The sequence below is a fragment of the Petromyzon marinus genome, chromosome 41, assembly GCF_048934315.1.
Source record: "Petromyzon marinus isolate PM22_M1 ecotype Great Lakes invasive population chromosome 41, UKy_Petmar_22M1.pri1.0, whole genome shotgun sequence".
Classification (NCBI taxonomy): domain Eukaryota; kingdom Metazoa; phylum Chordata; class Hyperoartia; order Petromyzontiformes; family Petromyzontidae; genus Petromyzon; species Petromyzon marinus.
The window spans coordinates 1,872,862-1,885,058 of NC_133707.1; the positions used below are offsets into that span (position 1 = coordinate 1,872,862).

General features: G+C 49.6%; 1 protein-coding gene across 1 annotated transcript in view; it reads left to right on the forward strand.

Annotated features, from left to right (window-relative positions):
- PRDM5 (PR/SET domain 5) overlaps positions 1–12,197 on the forward strand; it is a 135,651-nt gene that overhangs the window by 49,276 nt on the left and 74,178 nt on the right. The window contains exons 6-7 of the mRNA XM_032969301.2: positions 2,130–2,225; positions 8,512–8,633. Of these exons, the coding sequence (XP_032825192.1) occupies positions 2,130–2,225; positions 8,512–8,633 (218 nt within the window). The remainder of the gene's footprint in view (positions 1–2,129; positions 2,226–8,511; positions 8,634–12,197) is intronic.

Sequence of the window (12,197 nt, forward strand, 5' to 3'; positions counted from 1 at the left end):
GTACGAAGTTATTTTGTATTTGTTAGCATAATCATCAGCTTTGGTCAATCCACTCCTATGGACCATATAGTAAACCACTGGAGTGTGCGCTCCTTCAACGGAGGAATAATACAACTACACAAACTCGCTCCTGAAGCCCTCTCGCAGGGGCTAGCAGACCTCGACATCGGCATTTATCTCCTGAACGTATTGACATCATTCGCAAGAATGGAATAGAATCCACTTATGATGAAGGCCTTACCAAGACGTCGCCACGTATCACGATCCTGCGATGAATCATTGGTTGCATTCCATAAAACAAAACTTGAGTTTTGCTTGAAAAGACAAGTGCTCTCGTTTTACAAGGGCTAAGGCTCAGCGCTATTAAGTAAGGTAAAGCATGCAAGAGGGAGAATAAAAAGACCATCTAATTGTGACGGCAAACAGGCCCCACTTTTCAGGAAAAGCCAGCACAATTGGTTTTAAGAATTCATCTCTTTTTTTCGTCCGTTACTCTCGGAAGATGGATCACTAATGCCGCCTGGAGGAAGAGAAAATCAAATCAGCCGCGCAGCTTTTTGCTAAATTGTACTAACTGCGCTCTCAGAATTTAACGGCAAATTAGGGCTGACATGTTTCCCTTTTGAGAAATGGCGACATTACGGACGAGGGGAAAGCCTCACCCCCTCCAAACCTTTGTCGGTAAATAATGGAAAACATTTAGAGCAAATTAAAAAAAAACGTAACTTAATTTAGAAAAATGGGAAATTGCCTATAATCATAAAGTACGCTCAAATAAAGCCCGCAAGCAAAATGCAGGGTGCATGAATAGAATGCAAACCGCATGTAAAGTGTTGTGTTGTGATTAAATTATTAAAGAACAGATACCCAGGTCTCTCTTGCCAATGAGACGATCCTGGTCTCCGGAGATCTCGCCTGGTGAAATAAATCAAACGAATGAACAGACGTGCGCATTGGGGTGGAGCGGCTTACAGTGAGCGCGGTGTGTTGTGAACCCGGCGGACCCGAGTGAAATTCCCGGCCACGCCGAACATCAGTGGCGAGCGATGTCAGAACCAGGCCTGGGCTCTTTTCTTTCCCCCTGCCTCCTTAACCACCCTCCACCGACCACACATACGAGCTGCCTATGTGCACACACGCATGTAGACGCACCGCTTGGTTTCAGCCACAGCGGTCCGGGACATCGTTCCATCCTGCCTTGTTTTGCCCTCGGATTATAGGAATGAAAATAGGGTTAAATGATCTATTATTATTTTTTCTACCTACGCAACTTTACAGAAAGAACCAAAGAGTATGGATTCCTGCAGTCATGAAAGCTTCAAATCAAGATTGAGAGTTAAATAATAATAAATTATTACTATGAAAAGTAGTGACCTTGTACTCTAGTGGGAGTGCCTTACGCCTATAGTGCCTGCTCCAAGCCAGCCGAGCGGCATCTCCGGAAACTACCGAGTGAGATATTAAGCCCCGTGTATACACGACGGAGCGCTTGATTCTGGTATTAGAAGCTCCTGTGCTTCGTAGCATCACCAGACCACTGAAATAAATGTGACGTCATGCACGTGATGATGGAACGCATGCAATATTTCCGTGACATTCAGCCAGGTTGGTTTGAGGATTTTTAGATAATTTACATTACATAATGACGATGTACAAATTTAGCATGTCTTCGTGATGACCAAAGCGACGTCCGCCCGATGTCACACGGCGGTCACCTTTTGCTGGGAACACACGGGCGTGACGTCGTGAAAAGTGACCTTTCCTCTGACTTGATTTCGGATCGCTCCAAAACAAAACATTTATTTGCGATCGTCCGACAATATTCATACGCAGGCCTGTATTTTGTTTAATTCTAGATTTGAAGCTTTCGTGACTGCAAGGATCCATACTCTTTGGTTCTATTCGGTAAAGTCACGTAGGTAAATATAAAATAACAAAAAATCACGACGTTTCGGCCACAACACAAGTGGCCTTCGTCAGGTGAAGGGACCGGACTGTCCAGAGGACAGCGTTGGAGTGAAGACAGCAAGCCCAGGTCGCGTCCTTTCAGCTGTGTGGGAGGAAACAACATTTTTTTTGTTTTCAGATGCATGACTAACACAGTGCATGGCTGCTGTGTGTCGCGGCAGTGTGCTGCAGTGCATGGAGAAAGCCGTTCTGCCCGGGGAGCAGCCGGGAGGCTTCCAGTGCGGAGTGTGCAGTGCCTCATTTGTCTCCGAGTGCAGGTGAGTGCTCCTGAGCTGCTGCACACAATTTGGGCCAACGATGATGATTTCTTATGGCCAATGAAGAGCGAGATGTCGGAGATTCAGTTCTGTTGTGATTGAGTCATTCAGTTGCTTTGTCTGAGGGTGTGGGTGAATGTGCAGATATTCACTCACCCACTCACACAGTCACCCACTCACCCGCCAACTCACTACACACACCCACTTACCCACCCACTTCCTCACCCACTTATCCACCTACTCATCCACTTACCCACCCACTCACTCATCCATCTAAAAACACAACCCACCCAACCCACCATCTTCAAATGTACATTTGGGGTAGTGGAAATGTATGCGGTCCATTATTTGGTGTTCGCAGCTTACAGTGGCCTACAGGAGAAAGTCTTTATTTTCCGCTTCTTCATTTGGATCAATGAGATTCACTTTCTAGCCTCCGATTTCCTGGACCTTGTCCTGACTTCTGGAGAATGTGTTGTGTTCAAACGTACCTCAATCGCCAAACTTCGGTTGCGAAAATCGTTCTTCGCCTTCTTCGCCTGAAACAATCATAACTGACGCGTCGTTGAACGCTTGTGCACGTGGCCAAGTCATTCGTTTGATTGTGTCGGCTGGTGGAGGGTTCTCATCGACACAAATTGGGCCAGACCATTACGTGGCCTCGCCCAAAAAAAGCGATAATTAATCGTAGCATTGGCTGCAGCGACCTACGCGTTAAGATAATTACTTAACTTTGGGAATGTGTTTGGGATGCTGCTGTGGTAGCTGTAAGGTTAGCATCAGACAACCGGTGTCCTCTACATTTGTATGGGCACACAGGAAAGGCCGTGTGGCTGGTGGCACAAAACACGTCAAGCGATTTTTATTTCCCCCATTTACTTTTATGACTTTAGATGACAAACTCGGGGAAAACACCTCTCGGCGTGCGTGTTTGTGTGGAATCACCAAATGCGGCCTCATTCCGGCCCGACGGGCACAAGCGCGCGAGCGTTCCACTTGGGACGCTTGGTTCAGAGCGGAGGGTGCCGAGTCACGGCTATCGATGTGGAGGGGGACGCTGTCACCGCGGTGCGATGGTTGGCCGTGCGCCGGACTTGCAATCCGGGGGGTCGCCGCTTCGGTTCGATCTCCCGGCGCGGCAGTTGAAACGATCGGCAAGTTTCTCAAATGCCCCCGTCGCCACCTCCGTCCGATCGACAGCGTAAATGGGCGCGTGGGTACTTCCACCTGTTCCAAGACATCTGCCCACCTTCGAAGAGTGTCGGGTTATTTCCTCTCTTGCGCTCCTTCGAGTAGAGTCACTTCCGCCAGCGGCATGGAGCAATTTCCAAACAGCACCTGCACCTTCTACGCAAATGTTCAGGCGCATCCCTCCAATGGTGATATCAGGGAATATTCCTCGACGTTGTTTGAAGTTCACTAAATCCTGCACCACTGCCGAAGACGTCCGACCAGCGTGACGAGAGGAGGATAAATGGCGCTCAATAAGAGGTCCCTCCCCAAGAGCTCCCCTCTCCCAGGATGCCCTTCTGGCATCAGGGGCTTGGACCAAGTCAATGGTGGGACTGCCGCCCCTTCGCGTGCAGCGACGTCACGGCGCCTCACCGAGCGTCGCGAGCCGAGGCCCCGGTGCGTTTTCAGAGTGAGGAGCGGTTGGTCGACGTTGGCGAACGCCGTTGGTCGACGTTGGCGAACGCCGAGTGGCCGCGCTGGGGGGAGGGGAGCGGTGTGCCCACCTTGCTGCTGCGCTGCGCGAATGCTGCACAATGGGCCCCGACACGGTCGAGCTGAGTAGCGCTGAGCCACGGACGGCCCTGTCTCTCTATGCCCTGACTGGGGGTGATGGATGGCTGAGGTTGAGGAGACGCCTCCTCTGCAGCCTGCAGGTGATCTCAGATGTCGCTCCGAGACATTTCGCACAAAGGCCTCAGCAGCTCACTTAGAAAATCTCCCGGGCCCGCAAATTGTAACGTCACGCGTGCTTTGAAAGAGTAACAAACGCGTGCCACTGAATCTCGACTCATTCTTCTTCGTCTTCCTATGCCTGTAGTTTAACATTCTGGTGGTTGAGTCAGATAATTGGATCAAGAGTAGCAGAGTGGTGCATCGCTCCTGTGCTGTCTCCTTCGTCTTTGTGAATGAGGGCATTGAACAACTCAATGTCCCATGGCTCTGTTCTGGGTCGCCAGAGTCGCGCGATTAAGTGCTAGGATTGGGTGAAACGATATTGCTTGGTTGTTTATCCTATAGTCCATTATTTGATTCAATCTCTGATCCATAGTCCAAATGAACTATGAAACTATTTTTTTTTTACCAGGTAAGGCTCATTCAGCTATGTGGCTTTTGTCCAGAAACGGCCTGGCCACAAATGATAGCAGAACGAAGTGGCTTATCACGTGGACATTTAATCACATCCAAATATCCAAACGCATGTTTATAAATGTGGAGGGAATAACCGGAGGACCCGGAGAAAAGTCCACATGACCACGGGGAGAACATGCAAACTCAAAATGTACAGGCGTCAGGGTAGGAATTCAACCCACGACCTCCTGTATAGTAGGTAAGGTCGTTAACATCTCGCCGCCGTGGCGTCCTGAGCATTCAGGCAGTGCTGATCTCCTCTTTGCAGCCCTGAGCCAATGGTGGAAATTCCCCATTATGTGGAACTTGTTTTGCACCAAACTAAACACAACAAGTAGTTCTCAAAGAAGCAATAATCAGAAGTAGAGAGCACCATTGCACTGCACTCCTGTGATTCTGCGTCTACGCTTCCACGCCTGAACGAACCCACGCTGCCCAACGTGGTGAAGTATGGCCAAGCAACCTCCCATGACCCGCACGGCGTGCAGAGATGCCCTCATCCCGCAGTGAAATGGACAAAAGGGGCTGTACGAGCAAAGTTCATCTCACTTGTTCCGTCTGAGGAGCTGTTTACTTCTGGCGAGCACCTGGGACTTGGCGGAACCTCTCAGCGTAAGGGCGCAAGCATTAGCCTCCTGACCCACACGGCCACCCCACATATTTGTGGATGCGTTGGAAGCCGCGAGGGGGGCCCCCCTTTGTATCACCAATAGCGTGCTTGTGCACGTAGTTCCACGTGCGTCTGAATAGGTTGGCCCCACACGCCTTTTGCCACGAACGAATTTTGGAAAGGCAAGGCCCACCCAGCTATAGAGCTCTTTTTCAGAAGTCACCTGGCCATCACAAATAATAGCCCAATGAAGTGGATTATCACGTCGACATTTCTAGCAGCAAAACACTTTATACGCACGTTTCTAAATGTGGAGGGAAAAACCGGAGGACCTGGGAAGAACACACAAACCACGGGAAGAACACACAAACTCGAAATATACAGCAGCAGGCGTCAGAGTCGGGATCTAACCCACGACCTCCTGCATACCAGGCGAGGTAGTTAACATCTCGCCACCGCGGAGCGTGCTGTGCACGTGGAGATGACATCGCCGTGACGGCGCTCATCACTCCCTCGTGTGAGTCAATTTACAGAAATATCATCGCACGTTTGCAGCCTGCACAAGAGTTTCATTTATTTATTCACGGCTATCAAATTGGCCGCTGACGGGTAGAGAACGTGCGCGAATGAATACGAAACGAAAGTTTCCAACGTTTCAATGTCCACCGCCGGTGAACGAGTAGATGCAGATATTGGTTCAGAGTCAGCGGTCATGAAGCACGATAAGGAACAACTCCGAACGCGCTGAGCTCTTCCCAACTTGTTGAGAGATTCAGTTGAGAACAAAAACTGTCTCTGTTCACGTGCAGTCTGGGCAACAGCAGTGCCGATCACTGCTAAGCACGCGACTGCATTGCCTCCAATCAATTGGATCTCTCCGCAGCGTAATTCACAACCTCCCTCATCCTCCCCTACACCAAGGGCCATCAACCATCACTGCCCGGGCCAAGTTTTTTTCGTGGCAGCCCCCATCGTCTGGAACGTGGCCATCATCCCCGCTGCACATTCACAGCAGCCTGCCTATCGAGCGATTATTGAGTCACGGTCATTGATGTCTGTGAAAATGTGCGCACGTTACGGGTTGCATCATTGTTATTTTTTTAACGGGCGATCCATTATTTGCAACCAATGCCGTTATGAAATGGCGTGTATGAGGGTGGATCAGGCTGACTACTTGACGCTGGTGAGAAGGCCGATGAGATTCATGATGAGCAATAAGTAACTTGGAGCAGTGGCAGCATGGGCAGAGTTGTCGAGGGGGCAATTACCCTCCCAAACTGGACACCTTTATTAATGTATTTTCAGTAGTTTACAATTAAGATATGCACGCGCTATTCATAATGTGAAGGACAAAGCGAACACCTGCCCCCCCCCCCCCCCCAGATATATAAAATCCACTCACCTCGACTGACCTGCGGCAAGTTGCTCCCACCACCAGCCCACACGCGTCCCTGTTCACCTATCCGCTACGCGAAATTGAAACAGAGCTCACGTCACACGCGGAGCTATTGTAAATGGTGGACTGGATGACCGGCATTTAGGCAGATATTGGCAAATTATATATATTTATTGGGTCCTCTGAGAAGGGCCCTCGCCACCCAGTGGGCACAAGATGTTGTCCCAAACAAGAACGGCGCTGAAGAGGCGGTGAAACAACAACCCTCGGTTCTCTCTGTAGCCCTGACGAAAGTGAGGACCGCTCTCAGCCACGTCGCAACAACAACAACACGTGGAGGAAGGAAGTGTGTGAGATATTTCCTTCATAAATGGAATGATCATGGACTCGCCAAACTGCGAACGAGGTGAGGCGCAAACCATCAGGCGTTTATCACCGATGACTCCCCAATACAACGTGTGTACTCTGGTGGAACGAGCAGACTCCACTCAGCTACCCCAATACAACGCGCGTGCTCTGGTGGAACGAGCGGACTCCACTCAGCTACCCCAATACAACGTGTGTACTCTGGTGGAACGAGCAGACTCCACTCAGCTACCCCAATACAACGCGCGTGCTCTGGTGGAATGAGCGGACTCCACTCAGCTTCCCCAATACAACGTGCGTACTCTTGTGGAACGAGCAGACTCCACTCAGCTACTCTGGATGCCGTGGAATGGCTCACAACATGAACAAGACAGTTGTATCTTGTGAGTGTTTTTTTTTAAATACCATACGAAATAAGAAGATCTGGTCAAAATACATGACAAGTTCGCAAGTCCCTGCATTCTTTGAAATTGGCAGAGTAGTAGAGCAGAAGTTCTCCGGACAAACATTTATGCCTAATAATTAGCTGCTGTATTATCTTTATTATACAGGAGATTACCCTATGTATATATGTATGCATGTTCAACTTATTTTGCACCATACGTAGCCAACCGTGTTAATCCAGAGGTCTAACAATGACACAGATGCAACAATTACGCAAACTTTAAAACAATTTTAATGACAGACAAACAACCTGCACGTCCTTGGGACGTCACCATCCGTCCGTCCCTCTCAGCCAACCAGCCAAGAAAACTTTAAATTTCATCTAGAGCTCTCTCTCCACCTTTCTCTTGCCTTCTCTGCGCTGTAGATACCAATCTATCTCGATTTCTGACGTTGTCTCTGTTACCAGCTGTTTATCTCTTCCTCTGTCGCCTCTGCGACCTCTCCATCCCTCGATATTCCTCTCTTGCCTCCACCGCTTCTCTCTCACTTCTCTCCAATCTCTCTCCCTGTTTCTCTCTCACTTCTCACGCTTGCTCTCCTTATTCACACCTCTCCATTGCTCGTCTCAATCTCTCTTGCATCTCCCTTATCGTCCCTCCCACTGTCACTTTCCCTCTCCCTTTCCTCTCCATTTCACTCCCTTTCACTCTCTCCCCGCCACCCTCTCCATTCCTCTCCATCTCTTCCTCCCTCCTCAATCTTCCTCCGCTATCTCCCTCCCCTCACCTCCCTGCTCTTATCTCTTTCCTCCATTATAATTGCGTGTGGGGGGGGGGGATGCATGACAGTGGGATGCGGGGTGGTGTCATCACGCAGCTGTACGTGGCGGCGACGTCACCGCAGCGCAGTGGCACTTGGGCGCATGCCAGCCAGGAATTCAGGCAGGAACCCAGGCAGAAGTCCAGCCCAAAAAGCGTTTTTTGTTTTGTTTCATGTAGTATGAAACTTGAAATGTGTTTGCTTAAAGACAACAAGAAATTATATTTCCAAACAACTCCCCATAGCTTTTAGCAGCATTGTGCTAAGTCTCCAGATGAATACATTTTAATATCTTCTCTGCCTGCCCTCTATTCCCCCCCCCCTCTCCCACCCCCCACCCCCCACAGCTTGGAGCAGCACAGGGAGGCGTGCCGGAGGGATGCACGCTTCGTGTGTAAGGCCGAGCGCTGCGGGAAGCGCTTCAAAAGCAAGGACACGCTCAAGAAGCACAAGCAGAACGTGCACCTGGGTGAGGGGTCGCATCGTCGCCCTGCACTGCACTGCACCGCCCTGCACTGCACTGTGCAGCACTGCATCACACTGCACAGCCCTGCACTGCACCGCACAGCACTGCACAGCACCGCGCTGCACTGCACTTCACCGCACTGCACCGCACAGCACCGTGCTGCACTGTACTTCACCGCGCTGCACTGCACTTCACCGCACTGCACTGCACCGCACAGCACCGCGCTGCACTGTACTGCATCGCACCGTGCTGCACTGCACTTCACCGCACTGCACTGCACTTCACCGCACTGCACTGCACTTCACCGCACTGCACTGCACTTCACCGCACTGCACTACACTGCACCGCACAGCACCGCGCCTTTCTAAATGGGGAGGGAAAAACGGGAGGACCCGGAGAAAAATGCACACGACCACGGGGAGAGAGAGAGAGAGACATCCAAACTCCAAGTATACAGCAGCAGAGGGCGTCAGGGTCGAGCCATGCTCTCCTGTATACCAGGCGAGGTAGCTAACATCTCGCCGCAGTGGTGCCCCAAATTGAATCAAACCGGCGACTTCTGGATTGCAAGTCCAGTGTGCCGACAGACACACCACTGTGGCAGCATCCTGGTTTAGTATAGAATGCGTTTTGGGGGGTTTTGCAAAGGGCGAATGTTGCTATGCACATTCTTTAGTTCGGAAAGGAAAATAATAGATGGTGAAATTAATAAAATGTTTCCATACGTACAGCGCTACTGGCCGTTTTAGTAAATATAATTGAAGCTCAATCATAATAACCCATTTGTAACAGAGTATTAGCGCTGAATCTGGTCAGGCAGTCGTATAATTGTGATACAAATGTGATTCAGATCGAGTGTGATATTTGCTAAGCGGGTTTCAGACAGATAAAGGTTGAGATAAGCGGAGCACGAGATAAGTGGGATTAAATAGGAATTTTATCTGGGGGGTCGCCAACATTTTATTGTTCGTGGAAAGGTTTTTAAAAGGGCATGGTAATCCTTATATAGGGATGACAGGATGAGGATAAGTCAGAGATTTAGTCAGATGGCATCTATTTGGAATATTTTTGTGTTTTCTCCAGTGCATTCAAGGTGTTTAGAAAAGTAATAGACTTCATTTCTTTACTCACCCATATTTATTAAATATGAAAACAAATCGCCAAGAGGTGGCTAGGTGACTCAGAGGTCAAAGGTCAGAGGTCAGAGCATGTACCACTGATGTCCTCGGGTCGGATCCAGGCAGCTGCTGGTGATTAAACCGGCTTCTCGGGTGCAGTGAGTTGATGTTGTCAGCTCCGGTTACAAAACAACAAAAAAACCCTGATCACATTAATCTTGGTTCTGCGCTTAATGTGCCGGAAAAAAAAAATCTTGCTCTTAGAATCATAAAGCATTTGTATTGGAGTTATTGTCATTATATGTATGTGTGCTCCGTCTGACGGAATCTTCTCAGCACTTGGAGCGAAAACGTCAAACGGAATCTCCAGAAAAGTGTGTCAGGGGGCTGTATACCACGATCGCGAAAACCTACGCAGCCGTGTACGTTCCTCTCCGCTTGCCAAATCTAAACTAAACTGTTTATTATTTTACCTGGTAGGGCCCACTGACCTATATAGCTCTTTTTCAAAAGTGACCTGGCTATCATAAATGATGACCCAACGAAGTGGCTCATCGCGTGGAAATTTATAGCAGCCAAATACTCTTAATGCATGTTCATTCCAAATGTGGAGGGAAAAACCAGAGGACCCGGATGAAAAATCCACACGACCACGGGAAGAGAGACATGCAAACTCGCAATATACAAGTTCAACATACAAACATCGCACGCTGCCACAGTGGTGTAAAAGTCAACACACCGGACTTGCTATCCAGCCGGTTCAATTCCATATCCCTGCGCGGCCGTTGAAACATTGAGGCAAATTTCTAAAATCCCCCCCCCCACTTCCCGCCACCACCATCACCACCACCACCACCACCCATTTCCATCCAGCAGTGTAAACGGATTCCACCACAGTTAGCTGATCGGCAAGTTGTGTGCGTGCGTGCGGTGGGGTAAATTGTGGCTACTCCCACACCTCTTCCAAGACGTCCGGCTGTCGTGGAAGAAGAGGTTGAAGATGTCCAAAAGGTCTCTGTTGGAGCTCCCTGTGGTGGAGGCCTTTCTACCAGCAGCGGCGTGAGAAGTCATTGCGAAAGAAGTTCAAAATGCGTACACACATCCTTATCCCATGCGTACATACATACAACGGCGCCACACATCAGTGTGACGCGGCTTAACGAGAAGCAGAGCGGGTACAGGGCCTCGCATCAACCGCAAATGCGACGTAATTTTATTTTCCAATCTGCTGCCTCTCCTGACTTTCAGAACATTGGCGAAAACGCAAGCGCTTGATCATTCCCTTTTGAGGTCCATCGTTACAGACATCCGTCCAGCCGTGTCCTCGCCAAAGGGTTGAGGACCTCTCCTCCAGGGGAAACTGCTCACCGCTTACCAAAGAATGTGCTTTTGTTTCGTTTCATTTAAGTGATGCCGGTGGTAAAGGGTTTTAAAAGGGGAGTTAAGGATGAACTTACACGAAAAAGTACCTTTAGATTTTGTCAGACCGCTATTCCTGTTCAAACGCAGCTGAATAAAAAAATAAAAAAATGTTTTAATAGAGCTGCCAATAAGCAACGACTGTCATGCCAAATCACTGTTAAACATCCAAGATCATTAGACCATTGGTATAATTAGAGCATGGGAGGTCTGCTGATATGGGAAAATTAAGGTGGATGAGTTTGAAAGCTCCTGAATCAGCAGGTGAAGGGAAATGTAAGAGGCAGCCATGAATTGTCAAAGGTCAGAGTGAATTCAATTCAGCATTGAGCCATCGGTACTCATCTCCCGGTTATAGCCCTGAGCCAGTGGTGGACATTCCGCATCCCTATGATGGGGTGGTGAGTCGATCTATAGGGCAACCACTGTTGACTTCCCCACAAAGTGGTCGTTTCTTTTATCAACCCCGGAGGGACGATGATGATAATGATGATGGGCTCAGCCAACCCCCCCCGAATCAGTATTTGAACTCATCATCCTCCGGTTGCGAGCCGCTCGCCCAGTCGCTGAGCTGCGCTCTCAGTGCATCTTTCCTGCGCGTTGGTTCGCAACGCCGCGATGGCGTGATAGCGGCGCTTGCATCCGGTACAAGCGCGACTTCTACACAGGTCAGCGCGCGCACCAGCGATGGCACTTACACGGCACGTAACCATTCTGTTCCTTTCATATCGCAGAAGGGCCTAACTCGCGCGATCAAACCCCATTATTAACAAACTTTAAAGTCCGGGTTCATTTCACGAACAAGGGCGTGCTTCAGAAATGTTTATGTCGCTCATTTATTAACCGCCCAATTATTCTATATGCGTGCCAAATTATTTATGCCGACACCACCTGTTTTTGATTTTCCTCCGAGAGTGAAGTGGGGGGGGGGGGGCGTGGTACTTGGCAGACTTGGGGGGGGGGGGACTGGGAGGGACGGGGGGGGACCGGGGGGGGGTGGGAGGGGGCACGTGGGATGTGGGTTTGTAAC